The sequence below is a fragment of the Salvelinus namaycush genome, chromosome 3, assembly GCF_016432855.1.
Source record: "Salvelinus namaycush isolate Seneca chromosome 3, SaNama_1.0, whole genome shotgun sequence".
Taxonomy (NCBI): Eukaryota; Metazoa; Chordata; class Actinopteri; order Salmoniformes; family Salmonidae; genus Salvelinus; species Salvelinus namaycush.
The window spans coordinates 92,171,997-92,187,950 of NC_052309.1; the positions used below are offsets into that span (position 1 = coordinate 92,171,997).

The 15,954-nt window shown below is 43.6% G+C and overlaps 1 protein-coding gene across 1 annotated transcript in view; it reads right to left on the reverse strand.

The window, feature by feature from the left end:
* Positions 1 to 11,779: 11,779 nt before the first annotated feature.
* The window catches only part of LOC120042708 (casein kinase I), a 79,502-nt gene continuing 75,327 nt past the window's right edge, over positions 11,780 to 15,954 (reverse strand). Inside the window, exon 9 of the mRNA XM_038987509.1 lies at positions 11,780 to 12,522. Coding sequence (XP_038843437.1) covers positions 12,472 to 12,522 — 51 coding nt within the window. The 3' untranslated portion in view covers positions 11,780 to 12,471. The remainder of the gene's footprint in view (positions 12,523 to 15,954) is intronic.

A 15,954-nucleotide genomic window follows, 5' to 3' on the forward strand; every position in this document is an offset into this window, starting at 1 on the left:
GAGGTGTGGCTATTATTTCACCTTGGATTCATCCCAAATGGCACTATATTCCCTATATAGTGCACTCGTTTTGACCAGAGCCCTATGGGAGCCCTATATAGTGCACTAGTTTTGACCAGAGCCCTATGGGAGCCCTACATAGTGCACTACGGGCCCTGGTCAAAAGTTATTTATTTATTTATTTAACTAGGCTAGTCAGTTAAGAACAAATTCTTATTTACCATGATGGCCCAAACCCGGATGACGCTGGGCCAATTGCGCACCGCCCTATGAGACTCCCAATCACAGCCGGTTGTGATACAGCCTGGAATCAAACCAGGGTCTGTAGTGACGCCTCTAGCACTGTGATGCAGTGCCTTAGACCGCTGCGCCACTCAGGATCCCCGAAAGGGACTAGGGTCCCCCAAGGGTGCACAGTCACTCTACCTACATGTACATATTACCTCAATTACCTCACACTAACCTGTGCCCCCACACATTGACTCTGTACCGTAACACCCTGTATATAGCCTCCACATTGACTCTGTACCGTAACACCCTGTATATAGCCTCCACATTGACTCTGTACCGTAACACCATGTATATAGCCTCCACATTGACTCTGTACCGTAACACCCTGTATATAGCCTCCACATTGACTCTGTACCGTAACACCATGTATATAGCCTCCACATTGACTCTGTACCGTAACACCCTGTATATAGCCTCGCTACTGTTATTTTATTATTGCTCTTTAATTATTTATTTATGATTTTTTTTAACTTCAGTTTATTTTAGTAAATACTTTTTTCACACTTATTTTTCTTAAAACGGTATTATTGGTTAAGGGCTTGTAAGCATTTCACTCTAAGGTCTACTACACCTGTTGTATTCGAAGTACGTGACAAATAAAATTTGATTTGATTTGGGATGCATCCCTTGTTTATCTGTTGGGAGCTATACAATGAAACTAAACACCTCAACGAGGTGAAACTAAACACCTTAACGAGGTGAAACTAAACACCTCAACGAGTTGAAACTAAACACCTCAACGAGTTGAAACTAAACACCTCAACGAGGTGAAACTAAACACCTCAACGAGTTGAAACTAAACACCTCAACGAGGTGAAACTAAACACCTCAACGAGTTGAAACTAAACACTTCAACGAGTTGAAACTAAACACCTCAACGAGTTGAAACTAAACACCTCAACGAGTTGATGAAACTAAACACCTCAACGAGGTGAAACTAAACACCTCAACGAGGTGAAACTAAACACCTCAATGAGTTGATGAAACTAAACACCTCAACGAGGTGAAACTAAACACCTCAACGAGTTGATGAAACTAAACACCTCAACGAGTTGATGAAACTAAACACCTCAACGAGGTGAAACTAAACACCTCAACGAGTTGATGAAACTAAACACCTCAACGAGTTGATGAAACTAAACACCTCAACGAGGTGAAACTAAACACCTCAACGAGTTGAAACTAAACACTTCAATGAGTTGAAACTAAACACTTCAACGAGTTGAAACTAAACACCTCAACGAGTTAAAACTAAACACCTCAACGAGTTGTTGAAACTAAACACCTCAACGAGTTGAAACTAAACACCTCAACGAGTTGAAACTAAACACCTCAATGAGTTGGAACTAAACACCTCAACGAGTTGATGAAACTAAACACCTCAATGAGTTGAAACTAAACACTTCAACGAGTTGAAACTAAACACCTCAACGAGTTAAAACTAAACACCTCAACGAGTTGTTGAAACTAAACACCTCAAAGAGTTGAAACTAAACACCTCAACGAGTTGAAACTAAACACCTCAACGAGTTGAAACTAAACACCTCAATGAGTTGGAACTAAACACCTCAACGAGTTGATGGAACTAAACACCTCAACGAGTTGATGGAACTAAACACCTCAACGAGTTGATGAAACTAAACACCTCAACGAGTTGAAACTAAACACCTCAACGAGTTGATGGAACTAAACACCTCAACGAGTTGATGAAACTAAACACCTCAACGAGTTGAAACTAAACACCTCAACGAGTTGATGGAACTAAACACCTCAACGAGTTGATGGAACTAAACACCTCAACAAGTTGATGGAACTAAACACCTCAACGAGTTGAAACTAAACACCTCAATGAGTTGATGAAACTAAACACCTCAACGAGTTGATGAAACTAAACACCTCAACGAGATGAAACTAAACACCTCAATGAGTTGATGAAACTAAACACCTCAATGAGTTGATGAAACTAAACACCTCAATGAGTTGATGGAACTAAACACCTCAACGAGTTGATGAAACTAAACACCTCAACGAGTTGATGAAACTAAACACCTCAACGAGTTGATGGAACTAAACACCTCAACGAGTTGAAACTAAACACCTCAATGAGTTGATGAAACTAAACACCTCAACGAGTTGATGAAACTAAACACCTCAACGAGTTGATGAAACTAAACACCTCAACGAGTTGATGAAACTAAACACCTCAACGAGTTGATGAAACTAAACACTTCAATGAGTTGATGAAACTAAACACTTCAACGAGTTGAAACTAAACACCTCAACGAGTTGGAACTAAACACCTCAACGAGTTGATGAAACTAAACACCTCAATGAGTTGATGAAACTAAACACTTCAACGAGTTGAAACTAAACACCTCAACGAGTTGGAACTAAACACCTCAACGAGTTGGAACTAAACACCTCAACGAGTTGATGAAACTAAACACCTCAAAGAGCTGAAACTAAACACCTCAATGAGTTGAAACTAAACACCTCAACGAGTTGATGAAACTAAACACCTCAACGAGATGAAACTAAACACCTCAACGAGTTGGAACTAAACACCTCAATGAGTTAAAACTAAACACCTCAATGAGTTGATGGAACTAAACACCTCAACGAGTTGAAACTAAACACCTCAATGAGTTGATGAAACTAAACACCTCAATGAGTTGATGGAACTAAACACCTCAATGAGTTGATGAAACTAAACACCTCAATGAGTTGATGAAACTAAACACCTCAATGAGTTAAAACTAAACACCTCAATGAGTTGATGGAACTAAACACCTCAACGAGTTGAAACTAAACACCTCAATGAGTTGATGGAACTAAACACCTCAACGAGTTGATGGAACTAAACACCTCAACGAGTTGATGAAACTAAACACCTCAATGAGTTGATGAAACTAAACACCTCAACGAGTTGGAACTAAACACCTCAACGAGTTGATGAAACTAAACACCTCAACGAGTTGGAACTAAACACCTCAACGAGTTGATGAAACTAAACACCTCAATGAGTTAAAACTAAACACCTCAATGAGTTAAAACTAAACACCTCAATGAGTTGATGGAACTAAACACCTCAATGAGTTAAAACTAAACACCTCAATGAGTTGATGAAACTAAACACCTCAACGAGTTGATGAAACTAAACACCTCAACGAGTTGGAACTAAACACCTCAATGAGTTGATGGAACTAAACACCTCAACGAGTTGATGGAACTAAACACCTCAATGAGTTAAAACTAAACACCTCAATGAGTTGATGGAACTAAACACCTCAACGAGTTGGAACTGAAAATACAACATAAACAACAAGCCAGAATTTAAAGTCAAGGTTTATTGTTCTTGTCAGTGGCTCAGTATAGATTATATATTTATAATCTTATTCAAGTTTCGATCCTTATTATTTAATTGGAGTCAGTTCTGATTAGTTTGTTATTTGGCACTTCGGTCACGTCAGATAGTAGATGAGATATGAAGACTTACAGTACCTTAGAATATTTCCCAAACTCCTTTTGGTTATCAGAGCACTTCCAAGCACATCTAACACCTTGACTGTGTGGAACCATGTGTGTTTCAGTCATACGTATTCTGAGTGTACACCTTGACTGTGTGGAACCATGTGTGTTTGTCATACTTGTTCTGAGTGTACACCTTGACTGTGTGGAACCATGTGTGTTTCAGTCATACTTGTTCTGAGTGTACACCTTGACTGTGTGGAACCATGTGTGTTTGTCATACTTGTTCTGAGTACACACCTTGACTGTGTGGAGCCATGTCTGTTTCAGTCATACTTGGTCTGAGTGTACACCTTGACTGTGTGGAACCATGTGTGTTTGTCATACTTGTTCTGAGTACACACCTTGACTGTGTGGAGCCATGTGTGTTTCAGTCATACTTGTTCTGAGTGTACACCTTGACTGTGTGGAGCCATGTGTGTTTCAGTCATACTTGTTCTGAGTGTACACCTTGACTGTGTGGAACCATGTGTGTTTCAGTCATACTTGTTCTGAGTGTACACCTTGACTGTGTGGAGCCATGTGTGTTTCAGTCATACTTGTTCTGAGTGTACACCTTGACTGTGTGGAGCCATGTGTGTTTCAGTCATACTTGTTCTGAGTGTACACCTTGACTGTGTGGAGCCATGTCTGTTTCAGTCATACTTGTTCTGAGTACACACCTTGCCTGTGTGGAACCATGTGTGTTTCAGTCATACTTGGTCTGAGTGTACACCTTGACTGTGTGGAGCCATGTGTGTTTCAGTCATACTTGTTCTGAGTGTACACCTTGACTGTGTGGAACCATGTGTGTTTCAGTCATACTTGTTCTGAGTGTACACCTTGACTGTGTGGAGCCATGTGTGTTTCAGTCATACTTGTTCTGAGTATACACCTTGACTGTGTGGAACCATGTGTGTTTGTCATACTTGTTCTGAGTGTACACCTTGACTGTGTGGTACCATGTGTGTTTGTCATACTTGTTCTGAGTACACACCTTGACTGTGTGGAGCCATGTGTGTTTCAGTCATACTTGGTCTGAGTGTACACCTTGACTGTGTGGAGCCATGTGTGTTTCAGTCATACTTGTTCTGAGTACACACCTTGACTGTGTGGAACCATGTGTGTTTGTCATACTTGTTCTGAGTGTACACCTTGACTGTGTGGAACCATGTCTGTTTCAGTCATACTTGTTCTGAGTATACACCTTGACTGTGTGGAACCATGTGTGTTTGTCATACTTGTTCTGAGTACACACCTTGACTGTGTGGAGCCATGTGTGTTTCAGTCATACTTGTTCTGAGTACACACCTTGACTGTGTGGAACCATGTCTGTTTCAGTCATACTTATTCTGAGTGTACACCTTGACCGTGTGGAACCATGTCTGTTTCAGTCATACTTGTTCTGAGTGATGAATAATGACTGAATAAACTGCCATGTTCTAGTTATGGGGTTTTGTTGAAGTCGTTCCAGTTGATGTTAGATAAGGAGAGAGCTGCTCTCGCTACCCGGCCTTCCCCTGTGTGTGTGTGTGTGTGTGTGTGTGTGTGTGTGTGTGTGTGTGTGTGTGTCCTCTTTTTAGCATCTGCTCCTTCCATTGAATACACGTCACCTCTTGCCTCCAGTTCTGTGGTAAAATCGTTACACAAACCACATGCACGTACACAGACACAACCACAATGTTCCGTGCTGAGGTCATTTCCTGTGTATGTTGCTTGTTGACATTATGTTGACTCATTGTTGGGTTCATTTGTCAGTTGAGCGATTTCATTTCTGTTTCACCTTCCTAGAGAAGGCAAACAGATTAGTCATTTTATTAATTGCACAGCGACTGATAACACACTCCACAAATATGTCCTTTGTAAAATATTGTTCTTCTCCTAGTTTCAAACCGCTCTCACGACCCCAAAACAGACGTCTCTAGGGTGTACTAGTGTTTCTATGCTGTGGTACTATGACATGTATCACTAAGGTCTACAGTCCTAACCTCACTATGATCTACGTGTGTATTGTGTTCAAAGTGTGTGTCCTGTTTGTCAATGTCTTCGAAGGCTAACAATACACTTCCTGTATTAAATGCATTGATGTACTATGGGCCTGTATTATATGTGATCTTCTGCGTGAACCTGGGGTGTACTCATCAGGAACCAATCGGAAAACAAACGGGTCAAAACAGGGAGGGACCTTCATGAACTTGTCCAATAAGAAAGTCTTGTTTTGACCTGCTTCATTCTGCACTGATCTGTAAGCGGTTGAGCTGTGGAAGCAAATTGATCATAAGCATCAACGATAATTATTTCTACCACCTATCCGATAGTTTCCTGGCGATATTAAGGCGAAAACCGGACATCTCTTCATTCCATTGTTTTGACCAGTCACTTGATAATGAAATGAATGACCTCCGATCACGGATTTGCTCTCAACGGGACTCTCATAACTGCAATCTCTTCTGCTTTTCTCAAACATGACTTTTAGACAAGACCCCCCCCACACATGACTATCCAACTTGATAGATTTCTCCATTCACCAAGCAGACAGGACATCGGATTCAGGGAAATCGATCGGGGGAGGGGTATGCCTCTTCATCAACAGCAAATGGTGTGTTGACTCTGGCGCAGTGGGAATCTCTACGTTGACCCGTGTTGGAATACCTGATGGTTAAATGCCGACCCTTCTACCGTTTGAGTAACAGCCAGCAAGATGAACACAGAGGAGCGAGAACGAGAGAGGAATGACGTGGTGCGCATACTGGATCTGCACATACAGTATGTGCTGTAGTACGGGGACCACTTTTGGCTCGTGAGCGCTACTTTCAGAACTACTGGCTAAAAAGTATACAAAAGTACTGGGGACTCTATTTTAAGACAGGTAATGCCCAACTTCAATCAACATGTCTCCTTCCCCACTAGGGTCGATACAGTCCTAAACCACTGTCACTCTAACCACAAGCAAGCATACAAGGCCCTCCCTTGTCCCCCCTTCGGCAAATCAGATCATGACTCTATACTACTGCTTCCTGTCTACGAGCAGAAGCTCAAACAGGAAGTACCAGTGACGTGTTCCGTTGAGAAATTGTCCTTCGTGTCGGAGGATATGGGTTATCACTAGTTTTTGGTATTCATTTAAGGTTAGGCAAAAGGTTAGCAGTGTGGTTAAGCAGTTAGGTTTACAATCACTTTAAGAAGATGAATTGTAGAAATAGGCGGGATTTATGACTTTGTGGCTGTGGTAACTAGTGAATAACGAGACTATGCTATAAGACTGCTTCGCTAGCGCTGACTGGACTGGCCTCAGTCACCGGCTTCATAAGGAAATGCATCGCCGACGTTGTCCCCAGAGTGAAGGTTCGCTGCTGCCCCCAATCAAAAGCCCAGGATTAACACAGAGGTTGGTGCTAAACTAAAAGGCAGGGCTACCACACACAGAGCTATCGTAGCCAACCCAGAGGCTACGGCTGAGGACAGAAACAAGTCCTGCTACGACCTCCTCAGAGCCATCAGACAAGGTGGAATCATATTACACAGGCTCCGCATGTGGCAGGGCTCACAGTCCATTACAGATTCTAAAAGGAAGACCCAGCCGTGGGCTGCCCAACGATGTCCCTCTACCAGACCAACTCAATGCATTTTATGCTTCACGCTTCGACCGAAAACAACACAGAGCCATACACGAGGGCCCCCGCTGACACGGGACTCGGCGATCTCGCTCTCCGATGCAAACATGATTAATATAGACTTGTTTAACTGTCCTGTTACAGCAGTGGGTACATGGGGAAGGGGCCTGTTGTCCCACAGCGCCACTTAGTGGGGGACTACAGTGGTACAGATTGTCCATACTATGTTCACACCAACTTCTGTTCAGCGTGAAGTCTACACTAGCTTCTAACACTATAAAACAGAGTCTAACAACGTTATAAAACAGAGTCTAACAACGTTATAAAACAGAGTCTAACAACGCTATAAAACAGAGTCTAACAACGTTATAAAACAGAGTCTAACAACGCTATAAAACAGAGTCTAACAACGTTATAAAACAGAGTCTAACAACGTTATAAAACAGAGTCTAACAACGTTATAAAACAGAGTCTAACAACGTTATAAAACAGAGTCTGACAACGTTATAAAACAGAGTCTGACAACGTTATAAAACAGAGTCTGACAACGTTATAAAACAGAGTCTAACAACGTTATAAAACAGAGTCTAACAACGTTATAAAACAGAGTCTGACAACGTTATAAAACAGAGTCTAACAACGTTATAAAACAGAGTCTAACAACGTTATAAAACAGAGTCTAACAACGTTATAAAACAGAGTCTAACAACGTTATAAAACAGAGTCTAACAACGTTATAAAACAGAGTCTGACAACGTTATAAAACAGAGTCTAACAACGTTATAAAACAGTCTAACAACGCTATAAAACAGAGTCTAACAACGTTATAAAACAGAGTCTAACAACGTTATAAAACAGAGTCTAACAACGTTATAAAACAGAGTCTAACAACGTTATAAAACAGAGTCTGACAACGTTATAAAACAGAGTCTGACAACGTTATAAAACAGAGTCTAACAACGTTATAAAACAGAGTCTAACAACGTTATAAAACAGAGTCTGACAACGTTATAAAACAGAGTCTAACAACGTTATAAAACAGAGTCTAACAACGTTATAAAACAGAGTCTAACAACGTTATAAAACAGAGTCTAACAACGTTATAAAACAGAGTCTGACAACGTTATAAAACAGAGTCTAACAACGTTATAAAACAGAGTCTAACAACGTTATAAAACAGTCTGACAACGTTATAAAACAGAGTCTAACAACGTTATAAAACAGTCTAACAACGTTATAAAACAGAGTTTGACTGCTGAAGCCACATGCTCATCAATGAAAACTGTAGTGACACAAGTGTACAAGGACTTATTCATTTATTTACACAATTTTAAAATACACAAATACAGTGGCATTACAAATGATGAGCAAAACTGACGACAAGACTTCCCATGACTCAGTGAGTGATGCATTGTGGGAACCAACGGAAGGTTTCGGAGTCCGTCCCCACGCAGAAATGCAAACACGAAACAAGAAGGAAATAAAGAGAGGAGGGAAAGACATGACAAACTCAGATAGAAACAAGAGATCCCACGTAAACAACTGTACGTAACACAAGTGTACCTTATCGTCATTACCCACAATCCCACACTGAAGAGAATGAGGTGGGAGTTTCTTTTTTTGAGACCATCAGCCGGTCGGTTCGAGGGTTTAAAACTAACTTACCCAAAACTACAATGGAGTAAAGCATTCACCCCCCCCATACACTACCTTCAGCATCATCATACTACACACACAGAGCTGGAGGTAGAACTTAACCCTAAACACAGATCTAGGATCAGGTTATCCAACTAACTCCTAACCTTAACCATTAGGAGGAAAACAATACATCTGATCCTGGAACTGCTACCAGCTCCTAATGCAGACATGATATTTCACCGTGAGTACTAGGTACATCCTATATACATGACAACAGAAGACAGACCCACCACTAAACTAGTCTGGTCCCAGATCTGGTTGTACTCTCTTGCTAACTCCTTGTCACTCATTATAATGCATTGAGTGATAAAGTTGACAAAACAGCACAAACTGATCTCGGAACAGGCTACCACTTTAACCCAGACTACAGAAAAGGCCTACAGCACCCTGAGGCGGTACTACACTGAATGATATGACCAGTGGGTTGGCCCTCTTCCTGAACTAACCAATAGGACAACCAGAAGAGAGAACCATAGCATTGGTCGATAGTCTACTGTACATCCACCAAACCCGACTTGGCCCTCTGGCAATTATCAGATCACTTTTTCTTAGAAACGTAGTTTCATTACATTAAAAAAAAAAAGGTAAAATATTGATTGATAAAAATAAAACAAGTTTGGGATTGTGGTGGATTGAAAGCATAGATTGAAATAGGTGTTTTAAAGCAGCCCCCCCCCCCCCCCACACACACATTTAACTGACCAACAAGTTCAACAACAAACCAAAATAACTGCTACATGAGAGTGGAGACGGGTGATTCACAGCTTTCAGCCCCAGAACACCAACAGCAGAAGGGGAAGCTGAAGAGAGACGAGGTGATGGAGAGACAGACTAGCAGAGAAGACATTCCCCCCCCCCATGGACAAACAACCAGTCCTTATTTAAAACGGTCACACACACAGTCCCCTTAAGAACAGTAGAGGATTTGCTTTCTCACAGTCCCCTTTAAAAACAACAGGTCACGTCTCAAACAGTGCCCTATTCCCTACACAGTCCACAAGCATTTAGCAACACCCACATCTGCTAAACGCGTGTATGTGAGCAACAACATGGGATTTGAACCACCTTCGACCAGAGCACATAGGGAGCAGGGTGGTGTTTGGGACGCATTAAACGTCTTCCCTCTGGAAAGTGTTACATTTCTACAAACCCACTGTCCAGTTGGACAATTAATACTCTCTTTCTAGGTATTGCATTGTGGGGATTAAGAGAGTCTTTGAGGACACAAAATGGAACCCAGGCCATCTCCTGCTGCACAAACAGACCTCTCAATTGAAATTAGGGGTTATTCATTCAATATTACTTCCATTATCGCTCTTTAAAACAGAAAACACACTTGACTTTTCACTTAGGACACAATTTATGATTGGCATGTTGTCAGTTGGCATGAGTCAGCTGATATTCCCAACCGTATAAAAACAGCAACACGCAGACAGTGTAGTCAGAACACTGCCAGTACAAACAACTTCTAATCAACTTCACCTAAAATACAGAGGAAAAGTCAACAAGTCAATAAAGACAACAGGGAGGGAAAGAGAAACAAAGCTGATGGCTTTATGAGAACAGCAGCAGCTCTGGAGGATAACTGTCTGACTGGGAGAATCTGGTTCAGCATCCACAAGGAGAGAGGAGATGGAGGATAACTGTCTGACTGGGAGGATCTGGTTCAGCATCCACAAGGAGAGAGAAGCGGTGGAGGAGGAGAGAGGGAGAGAAGCGGTGGAGGAGGAGAGAGGGAGAGAAGCGATGGAGGAGGAGAGAGGGAGAGAAGCGGTGGAGGAGGAGAGAGGGAGAGAAGCGATGGAGGAGGAGAGAGGGAGAGAAGCGGTGGAGGAGGAGAGAGGGAGAGAAGCGGTGGAGGAGGAGAGAGGGAGAGAAGCGGTGGAGGAGGAGAGAGGGAGAGAAGCGGTGGAGGAGGAGAGAGGGAGAGAAGCGATGGAGGAGGAGAGAGGGAGAGAAGCGATGGAGGAGGAGAGAGGGAGAGAAGCGATGGAGGAGGAGAGAGGGAGAGAAGCGGTGGAGGAGGAGAGGGAGAGAAGCGGTGGAGGAGGAGAGAGGGAGAGAAGCGGTGGAGGAGGAGAGAGGGAGAGAAGCGATGGAGGAGGAGAGAGGGAGAGAAGCGGTGGAGGAGGAGAGGGAGAGAAGCGGTGGAGGAGGAGAGAGGGAGAGAAGCGGTGGAGGAGGAGAGAGGGAGAGAAGCGATGGAGGAGGAGAGAGGGAGAGAAGCGGTGGAGGAGGAGAGAGGGAGAGAAGCGGTGGAGGAGGAGAGAGGGAGAGAAGCGATGGAGGAGGAGAGGGAGAGAAGCGATGGAGGAGGAGAGAGGGAGAGAAGCGGTGGAGGATGAGAGGGAGAGAAGCGATGGAGGAGGAGAGAGGGAGAGAAGCGATGGAGGAGGAGAGAGGGAGAGAAGCGGTGGAGGAGGAGAGGGAGAGAAGCGATGGAGGGGGAGGAGAGGGAGAGAAGCGATGGAGGAGGAGAGAGGGAGAGAAGCGGTGGAGGAGGAGAGGGAGAGAAGCGATGGAGGAGGAGAGAGGGAGAGAAGCGATGGAGGAGGAGAGAGGGAGAGAAGCGGTGGAGGAGGAGAGAGGGAGAGAAGCGATGGAGGAGGAGAGAGGGAGAGAAGCGGTGGAGGAGGAGAGAGGGAGAGAAGCGATGGAGGAGAGCGGGAGAGAAGCGGTGGAGGAGGAGAGAGGGAGAGAAGCGGTGGAGGAGGAGAGGGAGAGAAGCGATGGAGGAGGAGAGATGGAGAGAAGCGGTGGAGGATGAGGCGTGTAAGGGGCGTTAAGTAGGTCTGTGTGCCCCATGTCAGTGTCCTCGCTAGGGTTTACATAGCAGGGGGGGGGGGGGCAGTGACTGTTCTGGGTGTGCCAGGGGCAACAAAATCCCTCCTTCCCCTCTCGTTTCTCCTCCTCCATCCCCGTCTCATCTCCTCCGCGTCCAAAGCCAGACGTCCTCTGACAAAGTGATATCAAGAGCACGGCTGAACGCTCTCTGAGTCGTGTGTGTGTGTGTGAGTGTGAGTGTGAGTGTGAGTGTGAGTGTGTGTGTGTGTCATCCACCCTGTTACAACAGCATGAGCGTGTTACTTAGCAGAGATCAGTTGATGTCAAAGAGGCAGAGCATCAGTCTGTGTGTTTTGATTGGCTGGTTGGATGGATGGAGTTGAGAGCGGATGAAGAGGTCCTTGTCCTGCCTTTTGATTGGTTGATTGTGTAAGAGTCCAGGCATCTGATGGGTTGACTGGTTGTTTCAGTAAGCGTCCTACAGGTATTGAAGTGTGTGTTGGTGTGTGGTATGGTTAGGGCCGTGCATGGTTTAACCCTCCAGGATGATGGTGGTGGTGATGGGGGACAGAGGGACTCATCGAGGGGCTGCTGACTGGAGGCCACTGGGGGTGACACGAGAGAGAGCCTGGAGGAGAGGGAGAGGGGGGGGGGGGGACAGACAGAGAGAGAGAAGTTAGTACAGTAGCCATAGATACAACAGTGACATTACACATTAGAAAAGGGGACTTGGAGGGATTTAAGAGGTTGAACACAACACAAGGAGGGAGGGAGGGACAGCCCTCAAATATTACAGTCTATCGTCTACAAACATCCAGGTTATAGAGACAGACAGACCGAGAGAGAGGGGAGGGACAGCCCTCAAATATTACAGTCTATAGTCGACAAACATCCAGGTTATAGAGACAGACAGACCGAGAGAGAGGGGAGGGACAGCCCTCAAATATTACAGTCTATAGTCGACAAACATCCAGGTTATAGAGACAGACAGAGAGAGAGGGGAGGGACAGCCCTCAAATATTACAGTCTATCGTCTACAAACATCCAGGTTATAGAGACAGACAGACAGAGAGAGAGGGGAGGGACAGCCCTCAAATATTACAGTCTATAGTCGACAAACATCCAGGTTATAGAGACAGACAGAGAGAGAGGGGAGGGACAGCCCTCAAATATTACAGTCTATAGTCTACAAACATCCAGGTTATAGAGACAGACAGACAGAGAGAGAGGGGAGGGACAGCCCTCAAATATTACAGTCTATAGTCTACAAACATCCAGGTTATAAAGCCAGACAGACAGAGCACCAGCAGGGGTCAATAACATCCACATTACCAGACAGCACCACTCACTGTCTCACCACTGTGCTGGTTAAGTACTCAAATGATGAGGACATTCATATTTTATAGACTGGAATATTAATGAGATGGAGCTCATTATTTGGCAAGGTGTAACATTCCAGAATGTTCAGATAGAATGTTCAGATAGAAATTCTCTGTAGTCTGATATGAGCATCAGCCCGTTTGTGCTATAATGGCAACTCCTTGTCACACCTTGTAATGGGTGGCTTCACAATGGAGTTGGCAAGAGCACAAACTGATCTGGGACCAGGCTATAGAAGGAGACAACAGATCTGGAACCAGGCTATAGAAGGAGACAACAGATCTGGGACCAGGCTATAGAAGGAGACAACAGATCTGGGACCAGGCTATAGAAGGAGACAACAGATCTGGGACCAGGCTATAGAAGGAGACGACAGATCTGGGACCAGGTTATAGAAGACGACGACAGATCTGGGACCAGGTTATAGAAGGAGACCACTGATCTGGGACCAGGCTATAGAAGGAGACCACTGATCTGGGACCAGGTTATAGAAGGAGACCACTGATCCGGGACCAGGCTATAGAAGGAGACAACATCTGGGACCAGGCTATAGAAGGAGACAACAGATCTGGGACCAGGCTATAGAAGGAGACAACAGATCTGGGACCAGGCTATAGAAGAAGACGACAGATCTGGGACCAGGTTATAGAAGGAGACAACAGATCTGGGACCAGGCTATAGAAGGAGACCACTGATCTGGGACCAGGCTATAGAAGGAGACCACTGATCTGGGACCAGGTTATAGAAGGAGACCACTGATCCGGGACCAGGCTATAGAAGGAGACCACTGATCTGGGACCAGGTTATAGAAGAAGACGACAGATCTGGGACCAGGTTATAGAAGAAGACGACAGATCTGGGACCAGGCTATAGAAGGAGACAACAGATCTGGGACCAGGCTATAGAAGGAGACGACAGATCTGGGACCAGGCTATAGAAGGAGACGACAGATCTGGGACCAGGTTATAGAAGGAGACCACTGATCTGGGACCAGGCTAGATTTTCAGTAATGTAGAACAGTGATCCATTCAGTTCTATACGTCACGTTTCCAACAGAATAAGTTACATTTCGCTACAAGAATCAAATATACACGTTTAGCAGATGTTATTGCAGGTGGAGCGAAACGGTACAGTAATATCTAACAAATAATATCTAATAATTGCACAACAATTCACACAAATCTAAGTAAAGGAATGGAATTAAGAATATATACATATTTGGACGAGCAGTGTCAAAGCGGCATAGACTAAGATACAGTAGAATAGAATACAGTATATACATATGAGATGAGTAATGTAAAATATGTAAACATTATTAAAGTGACTAGTGTTCTATTATTAGAGTGGCCAGGGATTTCAAGTCTATGTATATGGGGCAGCAGCCTCTAATGTGCAGGGTTACCTAACCGGGTAGAAGCTGGCTAGTGATGGCTATTTAACAGTCTGATGACCTGTTGTAGGGCATTTTTACAAATATTTTAACCAAATTCTTATCTACAATGACGGCTTACACCGGCCAAACCCGGACGAAGCTGGGCCAATTGTGCGCCGCCCTATGGGACTCCCAATCACAGCCGGTTACGATACAGCCTGGAATCGAACCAGAGTGTCTGTAGTGAGGCCTCAAGCACTGAGAAGCAGTGCCTTAGACCGCTGCGCCACTCGGGAGACCACTCGGGAGACCACTAGGGCAGACCACTCGGGAGACCACTAGGGGAGACTACTAGGGAGACCACTAGGGAGACCACTAATCAGCAATAACATCTGTTAAATAGGTGTATGTGTCCAATAACATCTGTTAAATATGTGACCAATAACATCTGCTAAATAGGTGTATGGACCAATAACATCTGCTAAATACGTGTATGTGACCAATAACATCGGTTAAATATGTGTATGTGACCAATAACATCTGCTAAACACGTGTATGTGACCAATAACATCTGCTAAATATGTGTATGTGACCAATAACATCTGCTAAACACGTGTATGTGACCAATAACATCTGCTAAACACGTGTATGTGACCAATAACATCTGCTAAATACGTGTATGTGACCAATAACATCTGCTAAATACGTGTATGTGACCAATAACATCTGCTAAATACGTGTATGTGACCAATAACATCTGTTAAATACCTGTATGGACCAATAACATCTGTTAAATATGTGTATGTGACCAATAACATCTGCTAAATACGTGTATGTGACCAATAACATCTGCTAAATACGTGTATGTGACCAATAACATCTGCTAAATACGTGTATGTGACCAATAACATCTGCTAAACACGTGTATGTGACCAATAACATCTGCTAAATATGTGTATGTGACCAATAACATCTGCTAAATATGTGTATGTGACCAATAACATCTGCTAAATATGTGTATGTGACCAATAACATCTGCTAAATATGTGTATGTGACCAATAACATCTGCTAAACACGTGTATGTGACCAATAACATCTGCTAAATATGTGACCAATAACATCTGCTAAATATGTGTATGTGACCAATAACATCTGTTAAATATGTGTATGTGACCAATAACATCTGCTAAATATGTGTATGTGACCAATAACATCTGCTAAATATGTGTATGTGACCAATAACATCTGCTAAATATGTGTATGGACCAATAACATGTGATTTGATAAGCAACAGGATTGTGGAGAGG